Source organism: Corvus cornix, chromosome 1A (genome assembly GCF_000738735.6).
Source record: "Corvus cornix cornix isolate S_Up_H32 chromosome 1A, ASM73873v5, whole genome shotgun sequence".
NCBI lineage: Eukaryota > Metazoa > Chordata > Aves > Passeriformes > Corvidae > Corvus > Corvus cornix.
The window spans coordinates 50,049,877-50,064,285 of record NC_047057.1 but is presented as its reverse complement, the minus strand read 5'-3'; the positions used below and the strand labels follow the sequence as shown (position 1 = coordinate 50,064,285).

Here is a 14,409-nt window from a genome sequence, read left to right as displayed (position 1 = left end):
TATGGAAAAAAAAATGGTCTGGCTTTTCTTCTTTGGGGAGGGATGGTTTTTTTAGTTTGGTTTGCTACAAGAGCATTGGCTCCTGTGCTTCTGCATGGCCGAGCTGGCAAGTTTAGTGACAATCAGTGGCTTGAATGGAGGAAAGAAACCTAAGGAACTGCCCTTACTGAGATGTTTCAGTGGAAGCTAATGGTTACTTGTTTCACTTGGCCTAAGTTTCAAATCACACACCATCAAGTGTCTCTCACCTAATCAGTAGGAAAACCTGAGGAACCTGACATGCCATGTTAGAAGTGGACTCTCACTGTGAAAAGGATGTGGCAATAGGAGGTGTGGATGGGGGACTTATAAGAATATAGGATACAAACCTACATGAAAATAAACACCTGTATTTCCACACCCAGGGAAGCAGATCTGTTTAGTCTTTTGATGTGTCTTTATTCATCTATGTGTGATCATTGCTCGGGTGTCTGGTGTACTGGAGGTTTTCAAAACTTAATCAGACCCTGGGAAATGAGCTCTCAGGGCACTGCCCACAGTGGGTGTCAGTGATTGGTAGCCCACCACTAAAAAGGATCTTGTTTCAACAGGCTTTGCAATAAAAATTAAATTCAAAATCCCGTCCTGTGCTGATGCTTAGCTAAAGCTTCCTTCTCATTCCCTTTTAATGAGTTGGTCACCCAAATGCCTGAGTATCACATTTCCCAACCCTTGTGAGGTTTGAAGATAGTAAGCAGAAGCACATGATGGTGAACAGGCTCTAGCCATTCCTCCAAACTGTCTCCGCTCTTGGGGACACTACTGAGCACACACTGCAGCTGCGCATCAGATTATATGCAAAAGTGTTGGTGGACTGGCCCATCTGTTTCATGATTAATCTTTGTTTGGACAAAGACCCTTCCTACAGTCACAGCTTTTGGGGTGGATGTGTTGTGGAGATACTGAGCCCACGGAAAGGCAAATGTCTGTGTTGGCAACAAGTAGAGTTAAAAACTGGTGAGACAAAATGTTGCCAAAAGCAAGCATTTCAGATGAATAGGACTCCAACATTACTAGTTTGTTTGTGTTTTCTAATAATTTGAAATCTCTTTAATTTTGCTTTCTGGTATTTCACATGCTTATGAGTCATGTTTTGAAGCTTCTCCCTGCAGCCATGACATCTAGAAACAATTCTGTTACAAAGTTGTTTTCTTATTTTAAAGTTCACATAATCCCAGGACTCAGATGAAAATTTGTTTAGTGTATCAAGGAATTCAATAAAATTATACAAAACAACCCATTTCCCTCCCTCAAAAATCCATCTGGCCTAAAATTGTACAAACTCTGTTTTGCAGCCGTATTTGACTCTCTCTTGGGGGGATCAGCACACCTTCATCATTCTCCCTTTCTCTGGCAGTAGGTCTGCACATTGGCTCTCCAGCTCTCAGAGGGTGCTGGGGGAAAGAATCTGTTGTTTCCAGCTTTCCTTCCTTAATACTTGTTCTTTCTATTGCCCCATCTTATTTCTCTGCCCTTCCAGCATGCCTCAAAACAGTGGCCTGCGAAGAGGAGCATTAGGGCACCTGTACCTGTGGGAAGCATCAGGCTGAGGTTGGTAAAGGTAGATGAGGTGACCTCGGGGTGGAGCTCTGTGAGGCCTCGCAACGCCACCCCCCACCACCCCTTTCTGCTTGCCGTAGGAGGAGAGCAAGTGTGGAAAGCTGGCTCTGTCAGAGAGACCCTTCCTTTTTTCCATGTCACCTCCTGCAAGCTTTGCCAAAAATCACTGCTTTCCTTTCCAGCCCCAGCCTCCTTTATCATCAAAACAGAAAAAAATCCCCCTGAACATATCTCACACATGATCGGTAGAGAGAAACTAAATGATGTGATGGCTTCTGCCGGCAATCCGGTAAATGCTTCCCGGTTTCTGAGCACCTGCAAGAGCACTGTGCCGGGGCTGCCCCAAGCTCCCTGCTCCCCATGGCACGTTGCTCAGTCATGCTGTTCATCTTTCATCCAGCAGCCAAGTAGTGACCATGCTTCTTCCTTTCCTGCAGAGAAAGCTTTGATAAAAACAGGAAGGCAGCAGTACAGCTTGGCACCAGGAATACTGTGTGCACAATCCCTAGCACTGGGGACAGAGAAAATGAGAGAATAATTAAAAAAACAGAGAGAGGGAGGAACCAGAAATATGGGAGTTTAACATGAGAGGGGGAGCTGTATATCTGGTAACCAGTGAATCATATAATTCATTTACTTGTGCATGGATGGTGAGGTTCAGTGACCAATATCCTTCATTCCTGGGGAGATCTTGGCTGCATGGAAATACACATGGCATTTTCTGACAGGATTTGCAAAAAGTAAGAAGCATAAATGAAGATTAAAATAAGCTTGGTCAATACAGCCAACAGAAACTTGGTGCTGTATTTAATCTTCCAAGTGCTGCATAAAGCTTTTGGTGAGCAGACATTCATGGAGCAGCTCACCAGCTCCTGTAACACTTTTATTTGGAGGACTGTGAATTGCTGGACAAACATGCATTTAATGCTGCAAATGGCCTCGTTTGCTAAATCCGACTATTCACTTTTTTTCCAGATGAAGTAATTAATTGACTCACTCAAGGTTAGGGCAGAAGCTCAGTGACAGAACCACAGGAGTATCCAGGCAGAATCTGGCACAAGAATTCTCACCAAGAAAAAAATGCTTTGCAGCAGGTCTGTGTTCCAGCATAAACTGGCAGAAAAAAAAATAAACCCAAATGACAAAGATTAGTGACTACAAGCTGAAGCCAGATATTTAAATTAGGAACAGGGCACATTTTTAACTGCAAGAGGTGACAAGCCATTGTACAAACAAGGAAAGTGGCAGATTTTCTATCTTGTATCTTTAGGAAAGTTGTTTTGCTCTCTCACTGACTTCACATTCTGCCTTATCGCACTCTCACACAGACTCTACTCTTGTTAGTCTCAAAAGGACTCACTTATGGATAGAAAAAGACAGAAATGACTCCTGAATTCCCAGTCCTGCAATGCAATGCATGCTGACAGTCTCTGGGCACACCCAAAGCCTTGCTGATTTCAGTGTTGCTCTGAGCAAGGACGGAGTCTGACTGTGCTCATCAAGGTGCATGACTGCAGCCTTCAATGGCATTAAATAACCATAAGCTGCTGCTGCAATGCTGAAGAAGTGTCATCCTGTTTTAAAGCAAAGACACTTGCCTGTAGCTTTTTCATGACACGGACAATGCTGTGCTATGCGTTTTTCTGCAGCACCAGGAATTCTTCTTTTGATACTGGCAAGAAAACAAACCTTTGTCAGTACTAAATCTGTCCATCCTACTTCTAATACAGACTTCATACCTGTTCCTATAATTATTTGTACCTATTTACAGCTTTACCCACAGGAATACTCTGAATGCCATCACTGAGACCAAGCTTATACAGAAGCCTAAACCTGAGGAAACTTGTTTGTAGACCCAGGTTCTAAATTTAGCATTTTCTTCTATCTTTGCACAATATAAGCTTTAAAAAATGTAATTCTACCTGTGTACCTAACACTGCTTGAATGTCTGTATATTTGTGAGCCTCGCATGAAGGGGAAGGATCTGTAATCTTTGTATATTTTGGAGATGTAACAAAACAATAGACAAAGGATTTACAGGAAAGGAAGCTGGAATCATCTGGCAGAAACCCCTGCAGCAAAAGGCATCATTCCACAGAATGAGGTTAATTAACTGGCAATTATTTCTGAAGTGCATCTGAATCAAATATATCTGCCACAAAGATGTCATTATAAGCGTATCAAGCCACAGCTGGAAGTCAAGACTATTTGACACTCCCACCCTCACCACGACTGCACTGCTACCCATGACTGAAACTGCACGTCTCTCATGTTGGAGCCCCTGCAGCCACAATACACACAGGGAAGCACACAGGGCTCTTCCCCAAGCTGCCGCTGCCACAGCCTGACTGCTGGCCATCACTCACATTAAAGATACGCCATTCAGGCTCCTGGAGGGCTCTTCTGCTGACTTATAATATTGAGAAAGCAATGAGATTGAATCTTTTGTCTTCCCTCCTCCCCCAGCTGAGCTGATACAGTGGAAACAGCCTATGTCTGCCGAGAAAGGATCTTAAACAAGAGCAAAATCAGTGATCTCTTGATTTTGCTCAGGCAGGCACACAAGTGATTTTACTGTTGTGCCTGACTCGAGACTACCAAAAACTGCTCCAAACTGCAGTGAGTATTGAGAACCACTTGTCAATTGTTCTAGACACCTTCCCACTGCTTCCCTGGAGGGCATGGTCCAACTACATCCTTGTTACGGCCTGCAAAAGAGAGAGGGAAAGGGCAGGAGACAGACTCCAAGCTGAGACGTGGATGCCAGGGATGTGGTGTCTATGGAACAGGATGCAGCTGAGAGCTGGTACCTGGGCTGAGTCTTCCCTAGAGGTTGCTTGGAACATGATGCACTGCTAAGAAAACCTTTTCAACCAGGGCTCTCTGGCACCCAGGGTGACCCCATTTCATGGGATCCAGGATTCACAGTACCAATTGCACCTCAAGTACTGTGTTCCGTTTTGGGCCCTTCACTTTAAAAAGGACATTGAGATGCTGGAGCAGGTTCAGCGAAGGGCAACAATTGTGGCTTGTGAAAGATCTAGAAAACACGTCCGATGTGGAACAGCTGAGGGAGCTGGGTTTGTTTAGTCTAAAGAGGAGGGTCGGGGGGACCTCATCGCTCTCTACAGCACATGAAAAGAGGTTGTAGTGAGGTCGGGGCCAGTCTCTTCTACTGTGCCTGCAGTGAGAGAGCTAGAGGAAATGGCCTTAAGATGAGACAGGGGAGATTCAGATTAGATACTAGAATTTTTTTCCCACTGTTATGTTTGTTGGTCAGGCATTGGAATAGGTTGCCCATGGAGGTGGTGGGGTCACCATCCCTGGGGGTGTTTAAGAGGCATCTGGATCTGGCGCTGGGTGATGTGGCTTAGGGCTTACAGTGGCAGTGCTGGGTGGACGGTTGGACTGGACGATCTCAAACGTCTCTTCCAACCTTGATGATCCCATCATTCTCTGATCCTCACAATCCTGCCCCTCTTTCCTCCTCCTCTACACACACACGCTGGCAGTGGCAGCCAACAGGTGCTTCTTTCTCACAACTTGAAGGCCACAGATAAGGAATGGAGAAGCCTGCACTCCGCCCAGACCAGAAGGAAGGTGTAACGACAGGTAAATTCCCAACCATTCCAGTTCCGTGGGCTTTCCCTCGGACCTTGCCCGGCGCCGCCTCACGCGGGGGCGGGGCCTGAGCGGGCCCGAGCTGTGGCGGCGGAGGGCGGGCGGGAGGCGGCCGCTCCCGCTCCAAGATGGCGGCGCAGAGGAGGAGTCTGCTGCAGAGTGTGAGTGGCACCTTCCCCCCCTCCGTGCACACGCACCCCCCAGGTGGGTGCGAGGGAGTCCCCGGGCCTCCTCCTCACCCGCCCCCCGCGCTGCCGTGTGGGAAAGGGGAGGTCCCCCCGCAGCGGGGCGGTGGGTTCCCGCGCTCTCGCCCCCTGTGCCGCCTCAGGGCAGGGGGTCTCGGCCTGCGGGGGTCCCTGCGTGGTCAGCGATCCGCACCCTGGGCTGGCCGGCCGCTCTGCAGCGCACGGTGAGCGACAGGTGGCTGCGGGGGCCGTGCCAGTGCTGCGGGCTGCGGGGTGCCCCGCTGTGTGAGGGGGCAGCTGGCGTCTGCAGGCCGGGAGGGAGATGGCGGCCCCAGGGATGTCTCTCTAATTGCTGGCTGCAGCAGCCGGCCCCAGCCCCTTGTCCTGGGTGAGTAGTCCTGGGAGGATCCAGAGCTTTCCCTGTACTCCCGTGCCACGGGTGCGCGAGGATCTGATATACCATAGGAATAGCTAAGCTAGTGCTGTGCTGTATGGAGTGTAAAACTTGCATGCAGATTTCGCTTCTGGTTTCTTGTTAGCAAGAGCCAAAGTGCAGCCAGAGCTCAGCGTCAGAGGGAAGGGATGTGGTAAGCGATCCTGTTCTGCAGCAGGGAAATACGGAGTTATTGGCTGTGCTCCTAGTTAGCAGAGGGAGAAGGGTTGAGAAGAGGGTGGGGGTGGACTGGTAACCTGTTCTGGACTACGATCCTCACTTCACACTGCTTGGGGTTTACATGGTCTCTTCCCTCTTCTTGTCTGCCAGGAACAACAGCCCAGTTGGACAGATGACTTACCATCCTGCCATCTCTCTGGAGTGGGCTCAGCTCCAAACCGTTCCTACAGTGCAGATGGCAAGGGGACAGAGGGTCACCCCTTGGAAGATAACTGGTTAAAATTCAGGTAAGTGGGTTGCACCCAGGACACCGACTCCTGCTGGCACAAGACCAGGTAAAACAGGTATTGTCCCACAGGACTTGGAAGAAGAGGATGGCACCTGAGCATGCGAGAGGTGTCTCTGGGAACTTGCTACTTGTATCTGTGTCTTACAGACATTTGTGACCTTTTTGCTTCTCACTCCTCCCATTTTGGCAGGAGTGAGAACAACTGCTACCTCTATGGTGTCTTCAATGGTTATGATGGCAACCGAGTCACCAACTTCGTGGGTCAGAGGCTCTCTGCAGAATTGCTGCTGGGCCAGCTCCATGCAGATCACAGCGATGCTGACGTGCGTCGAGTTCTGCTGCAGGTAAAGAAGCTTTGAGTGGGAGCAGCTCCTGCTTCTTGCACTACCCACCTCCACTTTGCCGTCAGGGGAGCAGCATCTGGTTTCTGTGAGGGTTGGAAACATCTGGTGGTTGCAGTTGCACTCATCCTGAGCATCTGTAGTGCTTTGTTTCACTCCCGCCTCATACCCATCTGTCCCCTGGCTCCGTCAGCACAGTGCTGAGAGCTCTCCAGGAAGCTGCAGCCAGTCTTCACTGGACATGTAGGAACAAGTTAGCCTGTGGAGGAGATGACAGTGAGTGAAGGGGAGAAGTTAATGTGTGGGGAGATGGATTTGTGAGTGCACTTTCTTGAGTGACAGGATTAACACACAAGATCAGATAGGTCTCTGACACTGCTGTGAATGTAATTTTTATGGTGTTGTCTGCTGTTTTGAGTTGTTGCGGATTGTTTTTACAAGTTGTTAACTAGTTGTGCTGAAACAATTGTGTTTCGGTATGCTGTAGTGATCCTTGAATGTCTGTATGTACAGTGATCATCCAGTCTTATGAGCTGATCTTAGAGAGGTGAGGATGGGTAGCCCCAAAGGTCTGTAGGCATTGGGTAAGAGTTTAGTTTCTCTTTATGATCTTTTGTAGGCTTTTGATGTGGTGGAAAGAAGTTTCCTGGAGTCCATTGATGATGCCTTGGCAGAGAAGGCCAGTCTGCAGTCTCAGCTGCCAGAGGTAATGGAACTTTAAGAGCAGAGCTTGCTGGAGGTCCCACCTTCCAGATTGCTGGATGAGGTTTGGGCATATTAGTCAGTTTGATCCAAGGGAGGCTGTAAGTGAAAGTTACTTCTCTGTGGTTCTCTTCTGGACGCTTGCACGAAGTGAGGCAAGTGCCTTGGTCCATATCGCAGAGTTCCCACTGTTCATACTGGCACTGCTTAGACCTATCATTGGTTATGTGAATAAGGAACTGAGTGTATCACAGAGAGGAGTTCAGCCTGTACATGTGGCTCTTCTAGGACAAAGCCATGCAGATGAGAGGCAGGGCCTCAAATTTACATGGCATCTGGGCACATATGGGCTCTGTTCTTCAGGTGTACTGGACTGTCCTCTCCAGAACCATATCAAAGCTGTGTCATTCACTGGGATTGAACAAAAAAATTATATGTCTTCTACAGGCATGACACAAAGCATGTCAGGATGAGTCCCCTCCCTACCGAATTTTTATTCCAGCTGTGATTTCTGTGTTGTGGACTGTGTGTTTAAGCTTCTCCCTCATTTTGGCTTCCAGGGTGTTCCTCACCACCAGCTCCCTCCTCAGTACCAGAAGATTGTGGAGAGATTGAAGGTTGTAGAGCAGGAGATCTCTGGAGGAGCCATGGCTATTGTGGCTGTCGTTCTCAACAACAAGCTCTACATTGCCAATGTGGGTGAGTTGGTTTTTGTCAGTGGCTCTGTCTCAGCATTCCTGTGGATGGCAGGGGCTCTAGGAAGTAAAAGAAATTTGAATGTGGGGGACAGTTTCTTTGGTCTGTGGCCAAGCAGTGATATGCTTGCTACTTATACAAGCACTTGAAATCAGCCTGGCTCTTCATCCCTGCAGATGTTGGGTGATGTGGTGTGTATGGCCAAAGAACAGAGGGAAAACGGGTTGAGAGGAGTAGTGCAGGTTCTCTGAGAAATACAGAGCTTTCTTGGGAGGTACCGGCTCAGGTCTGGATGGAGAGCTGCCTAGCAGACCCACTATGCTGCTAGCAAGGTTACATTTTGGAGATCATGATGAGACAGTACATGAGCCTTTCTCTTCTTTTCTGTCTTTATTCCCCACTCTGTTCCTTTTCCCTTTGGATATGTTCTCCCTGTTAACGGCAGAGCTATCTGGTGCCTCATCTCGCTGCTCCCACTGCAGGTACCAACCGGGCACTGCTATGCAAGTCCACGGTGGATGGGCTGCAGGTGACTCAGCTCAACGTGGACCATACAACAGAGAATGAGGATGAACTTTTTCGCTTCTCTCAGCTGGGTGAGTATTTGGATTTTGTGTTCTTAGCTGAGAACATCGCATGGCTGTTTATCTGGGGCACCAAGAATGACTCAAGCCACAGGAACAATAAATAACCACAAAAAGAAGCTTACCGTGTTTTCAGATGACAAGTTCAGTGCCTTCTTTTTGTGCCTTTCTAGCCATTCTGGGGCTACAGAGTGAGTAAGCTCTCTCACTGACCCAGCAGAAAACTATGCCTTTGTTTCAAGTTTGGAGTGTTAGTTTTGTGTCCGGCTGCCAAACTGGCATTGATTTGTGCTCCAGCTGTTGCTGTAGTCGATAGGAAGGCAGGAGTGGAAGCACAGAGCCAGAGGGTAGAAGTGAAGCGGACAATGTATGACGGCTCCTGTGGAGGCAGACCACAGTTATGCTGCTTTGAGTTCTGTGTGATGCCTCACCCTCAGGATGGTACATTTCAATATGCCTTTGTACAAGCTGCTGCTGAAAAAAAGCAGCTTCACTTCAGACAGAGCCAGGCCAAGCACTGGCATTTACTGCTCTCACATCAGTAACTGTTGAAGTCTTAATGCTGACATTTTGCCTTAGGCAATTTCCCTTTTCCTTTACAGTGTTTGACATGTTTTCTTTCTTGGTCTAGAGCTAACCCAGACCACTTGTGTGGTTGCTAGTACCAAATTCTTCTTATTGAGATACTTGGGTGCTGTACTTTTATTTAGGTAGATCTAAGGTGGCATTCTTCATTAGATTCACCTGGCAGATACATTCTTACCACGTGAGGCTGTTGATGTGGTAATTTCTGCTGCTAGGTCTTGTTTTATTCTATTTCTCTTTCATTCCCACTTTTACTCCTATTCCTGCACTAGGGATATGTGCCGTGAAACAGAAGACTGAATACAAGAATCCAGGGAAAGGGACTTCTTGACTGTGTTTTTACTGCTAAAAATGCAGAATTTAGCTGCAGTCCATAGGAGAACAGGGATCTGTTAGATGTACCAGTCTTAACTTGGTGCAGCACTGGTGCTCCTGCCTACAGCCCCAGCAGAACGAAGATCCTGTGGAACAAGACAGTGCACACAGGCTGTTTTGGGGGCCCAAGGGAGGTTGTTGTTGGGCTAGGTAGAAGCATAGAGATGAGGTAGTGTGGATAGCATTTGCCTGTGCCACCCCTGTCTTGAGGGAAGAGTAGGAGAGGTCTTGTGCTTTTGTGGTCCTTCAGCCAGCATATCACAGCTTGTTCGGTGCCCTGGGAGAGTTGCTGTGGTTTAGACATGACCCCTCTGGCGTCCTGTGAGCCTCCCTCTGTTTGTGTCTGTCGATGGCGTGTACCCCCCTGCCAGGAGCTGGCAAATGAGCCGGGCCGTGTCGATGAGTCAGCTGTGGTCTGCAGCAGATGGAGGACTTGTGTCTTACTGCTGGGGTAGGTGCAGAGCCATCTGTGCAACAAGGCTTGGTTTGACTCAAAGGGAGAATTTCAGCTGGACCCCTGCCTTCACCTTGTACTGAGGACAGTCATCCCTAGATAAAATCTCAATGTTTTCTGGCTGATAGCTCTAGGTATAATAAGGAAAGGGGGGTTGCCACAACAGATCAGGTAAGTGGCTCATCTGCTCCAAGTCCTGCCTCAAATAGTAGCAGCAAGATGGGATTACTTCCTAGCCTCTGCCAGAGCTATTTCCCCATAAGTTTATGTAAATAAATACTTGAGTGATCATTGTTCTTATTTTAGGAGAAGCCCATATGAATTTGAGCACTTGAGCAAATTCAGTGCCTCTTGTAGGTAGGTCTTTTCTCAGAATCACAGCATGGGTGAGGTTGAACTGGCTCATCTGGTCCAAGCTTCTGCTCGAGGAGGGTCATCCCTGAGCATGTTGTACAGGTTCATGAATATCTCCAGTGAGGGAGACTCCACAACCTCTCTCTGCAGTCTAATGTATTACTGAAATTGTCATGTGGAGCTTAGGAGCAGGGGCCAATTACAGGTGGAAGAAAAAGCAGAATCCTTCACATATGTTTTCCTCGTTCCTGCCTTCTCCTCCCATCACACAGTCCAGAGCTGACAGATGCAGATGTTCCCCTGCCTTTTTGCCAAATGCCTGCGCACCCAGGCCAGCTGCTGCTGGTGGCTTAGGAGCAGGATGTGCGCTTTGTCTCAGGGCCAGCTGTTGCATTTAGAGTATGCCTGTTGGGCTGCGTGTGTCTCCCTCCTTCCCTCTCCTTCCCAGCTTGGAACTAATGAAAAGGTGTCCCTTGAAACACAGCAAACTGCTACTCCTTTTCTCCCTTTTTAGATGGTTCTGATGATGTTTATATGTTCCTGATGATTCTTCGGTGTCTCGTTTTGTCTTACAGTCCTATGTAGCTGTGGATATTTCTTTTCTCAGAGGAAGTTCTGCAAGTTTCACAAAGTTAATGAAACATTTTTGGTTTTCAATCTGGCAGGCTTGGATGCAGGGAAAATAAAACAAGTGGGAACTATTCGTGGGCAGGAAAGCACTCGGCGCATTGGAGATTACAAAGTCAAATACGGCTATACTGATATTGAACTGCTCAGGTCAGAAAAAGTCAACTTTTGGGGTTTCAAGCCCTCCTTTTCTTCATGATCACTCCATTCTCACCTACTATGTCACCATTAAATGTTAAATTACTGTCTCTTTCCAGTGCTGCTAAATCTAAGCCCATCATAGCAGAGCCTGAAATCCACGGAGGGCACTCACTGGATGGGGTGACAGGATTCTTGGTGCTCATGTCCGAAGGGCTCTATAAAGCACTGGAGGCAGCTCATGGGCCTGGGCAGGCCAACCAGGTGAGCCTGCTCACAAGGGAAACATTCCCGTGGCTATTGACTCACTCCAGCGGTGTCAGCTGCTCTCATACAGGCTGAACTCCTCATCTGTTCTGTCAGTGCTGGCCAGGCTGAATGCCTGTGCCACCCCATTCCAGTTTAATAATACGGGAGCTGCTTTGCCAAGCCAGTTCTTCTAGGCAGCTGCCTGTCCCTTAGGAGTAGCCCATTAAAGGGAGTGGGATGACTCAAGGCACAAAGGCACATTTTCAGCAGGTAAGCATCGCAGTCAGATTAGTTGCCATAAAAACTCTTAGATCAGATGGCAGGAAAAGGTTTCCTCCAAAATCTCCTAGAAATCTTTCTTCTGGTGATTTTTTTTTTCCTTCTCTGCTCAGGAAATTGCAGCCATGATAGCCACAGAGTTTGCCAAGCAGACGTCACTGGATGCTGTGGCACAAGCAGTAGTGGACCGGGTAAAGCGCATTCACTGTGACACTTTTGCCAGTGGTGGGGAGCGGTCCAAGTTCTGTCCCCGTCACGAAGACATGACGCTGCTTGTGAGGAATTTTGGGTACCCCCTGGGTGAGATGAGCCAGCCCACGCTGACACCAACACAAGGTGTGTTGGGGAGAGAATGAAACAAAATGGGGGGGAGGAAGATAAGATCTCTGGATTGATCCAGCACTCACCTCACATTGGGAGAGGAGGTAGTTGGTGTAGAAGGAATTTTTATATTAAACAGATGATGGGCTTTTGAGATATGGAATCTGTGACAATTTGACAGGATACAGTACAGCATCAAAGGCATTTGGATATAAATTCTTGGGGTTTTTTGCTGCTGTGCTGCACCCCCAGTTGCTCATGTCTGAACTGCATTTTGTAACTTCTGTTTTCTCCCTTCTCAGGAGGCCGTGTCTACCCAGTCTCTGTGCCATATTCCAGCTCCCAAAGCACAAGCAAGACAAGTGTCACGCTGTCTCTTGTCATGCCTTCTCAAGGCCAGATGGTCAATGGTGCCCACAGCAGCTCAACTCTGGATGAAGCCACCCCCACCCTCACTAAGTAAAGTCCTGCTCTCTTGCTACCCACAGTTTTCCCTGCACCTCACACTGTATAAAGTGGTTGAAAAGCAGAGACAGCTGTCAGTTACCTGTCAGTCATTCCCTTATCTGGAATGTGCTCCCCCCCCACTAACAGTATTGACAGCCAGCATAATGTGTTAGCTGGAAAGCAATTGTGTGAGGAGTGGGAATGAGTGAGGCAACAGCTCTGAAGCCAGCTCTGGCAACATGCCTTGGGAGCAGCATCTGCTGCTGTTCGTGGAAGGCATTCTGGCAGTGAGCAGCCCTTCTCTTTGGATCTCATGTGCCAAGTGTGTTAGGTGCTGTGCACAGAGGGACTGTGGATGCCCTTCATTTTAGTAAGGAAGAGGGACTCTGTGGGTCACCTGTAAAGCTCCTGGGGAGGCTATGCTGCTGAAGTTGATTTGCTTATAGGCAGAGCCCAGGAAAAAAAAAAAAAGTGGATAAATCTTAGAACTGGGTCCTCTTTGGATCCACTCTGCAGTGTCATACTAGTTAGTGGCTGTGGTTTATGTTGAGCCCTTGGCACAGGGTGGTGTGTGCACACTGCCCAGTGAAGAAGCGCTGTGGGTATTGTGCTCTGTAGCTCCAGAAACAATGAGGCTGACGCACTAGAGCTGCCTTGGCTGCAGCACAGGGCACGCAAGAATAGCTTTCCTTGCTGCCAGACTCTTCCCGTAAAGCTCGTACTGTTCTGGGTATGGGGAGGCCAGCAGAGTGCATGCCTGTTTTTTTCTGCTTCCTCTGTTGCTCAGATGCCTGGTTGTACTTAAGGCCTTACAGTTAATGTGAATCAGATACCTTTGGTGTTTGTCAATTCCAATCAGTTCTCAACACTTGTAGTGCTCTCATAGAGCAAGTGACTGCAACTTTTTAGCTGTCTGCTAGGATAGCTTGATCTGTGAAGAAACTGGTGCTTGTTCTGGTGCTTTTCTTGTCCAATGCATCAGATGGAGTAGAATAAAGATGCTTATGTTCTCTCTTTTTCCCTCCTTAGCCAAAGCCCAACTGTGACGCTGCAGTCAACCAATACTCACACGCAGAGCAGCAGCTCGAGTTCAGATGGAGGTCTCTTCCGCTCCCGCCCCACCCACTCGCTCCAGCCAGATGAGGATGGGCGTGTGGAGCCCTATGTGGATTTCGCGGAGTTTTACCGGCTTTGGAACATGGACCATGGCGAGCAGGGAGCACTGACTGTGTCCTAACATGTGTCTGCCTCCTGCAGACACCTTGTGCTCAGCTGCGTGGGCAAAGACTGTGGCGAGAGTGAGAGTGTTCCGCTGAGGGCTGCATTCTGCCCAGAGCTAACTCCTCTCCAGGATGTGCTGGACACTGGGCAGGGGGTCTTGTGCACTACACACGTGCTGCCTGTGCCATGTTCCCAATCCTGACCCGCCCTGGGAAGCCCTGTGAATAGGGGAAGGGGTCTTGAATGCAACCCTCGCCGCAGGTTTTTGCAAATAAAGGTGCAGAGAGGGCTCCATGTGGATCGTGCAGGAGTGGGGCCCATACGAAGTCTGCGTGTGTGCGCGTGTGTAGGTGTACACATGTGTGCCTGCGTGTGTGTGTGTGCTGTCATAATGTTTCCACAAAGTTCATAATGCTGTGATTCCAGTGTTCAACTCCATAGAAGATACCTCTATTTTGCAGAATAAATAACTTATAGCTACAGTCATTGGCACCTGTGTGGCTTGCTCTCTTCCTTACAATGTCGTGTGTGGGTGTGACAGCTTCTCCTGGTGAAACCTTCTATTCCTCCAGAACAGAGGCTTGCACCTTGCAGCAGGAAAGCTTCTGCTAGAAGAGTGGCCTGAAGCCTTGCAGGTGATTTAAAAGCATAAGCTCTTTCTTTACTTATTTGCTGAGCTTTGGCACTGAATTATGGCTTAGAGTCAAACCATAAATACAGGTTATTGTT

General features: G+C 48.3%; 1 protein-coding gene across 1 annotated transcript; it reads left to right on the top strand.

Annotated features, from left to right (window-relative positions):
• Positions 1-5,279: 5,279 nt before the first annotated feature.
• On the top strand, positions 5,280-14,172 carry TAB1 (TGF-beta activated kinase 1 (MAP3K7) binding protein 1). The gene is made up of 11 exons (XM_039570336.1): positions 5,280-5,381; positions 6,169-6,305; positions 6,498-6,651; positions 7,268-7,354; positions 7,911-8,049; positions 8,529-8,642; positions 11,064-11,175; positions 11,283-11,427; positions 11,805-12,027; positions 12,315-12,471; positions 13,489-14,172. Exons 1-11 carry the CDS (start codon positions 5,349-5,351, stop codon positions 13,694-13,696), a joined length of 1,509 nt encoding a protein of 502 aa, XP_039426270.1. The 5' UTR covers positions 5,280-5,348; the 3' UTR covers positions 13,697-14,172.
• Positions 14,173-14,409: the final 237 nt, after the last annotated feature.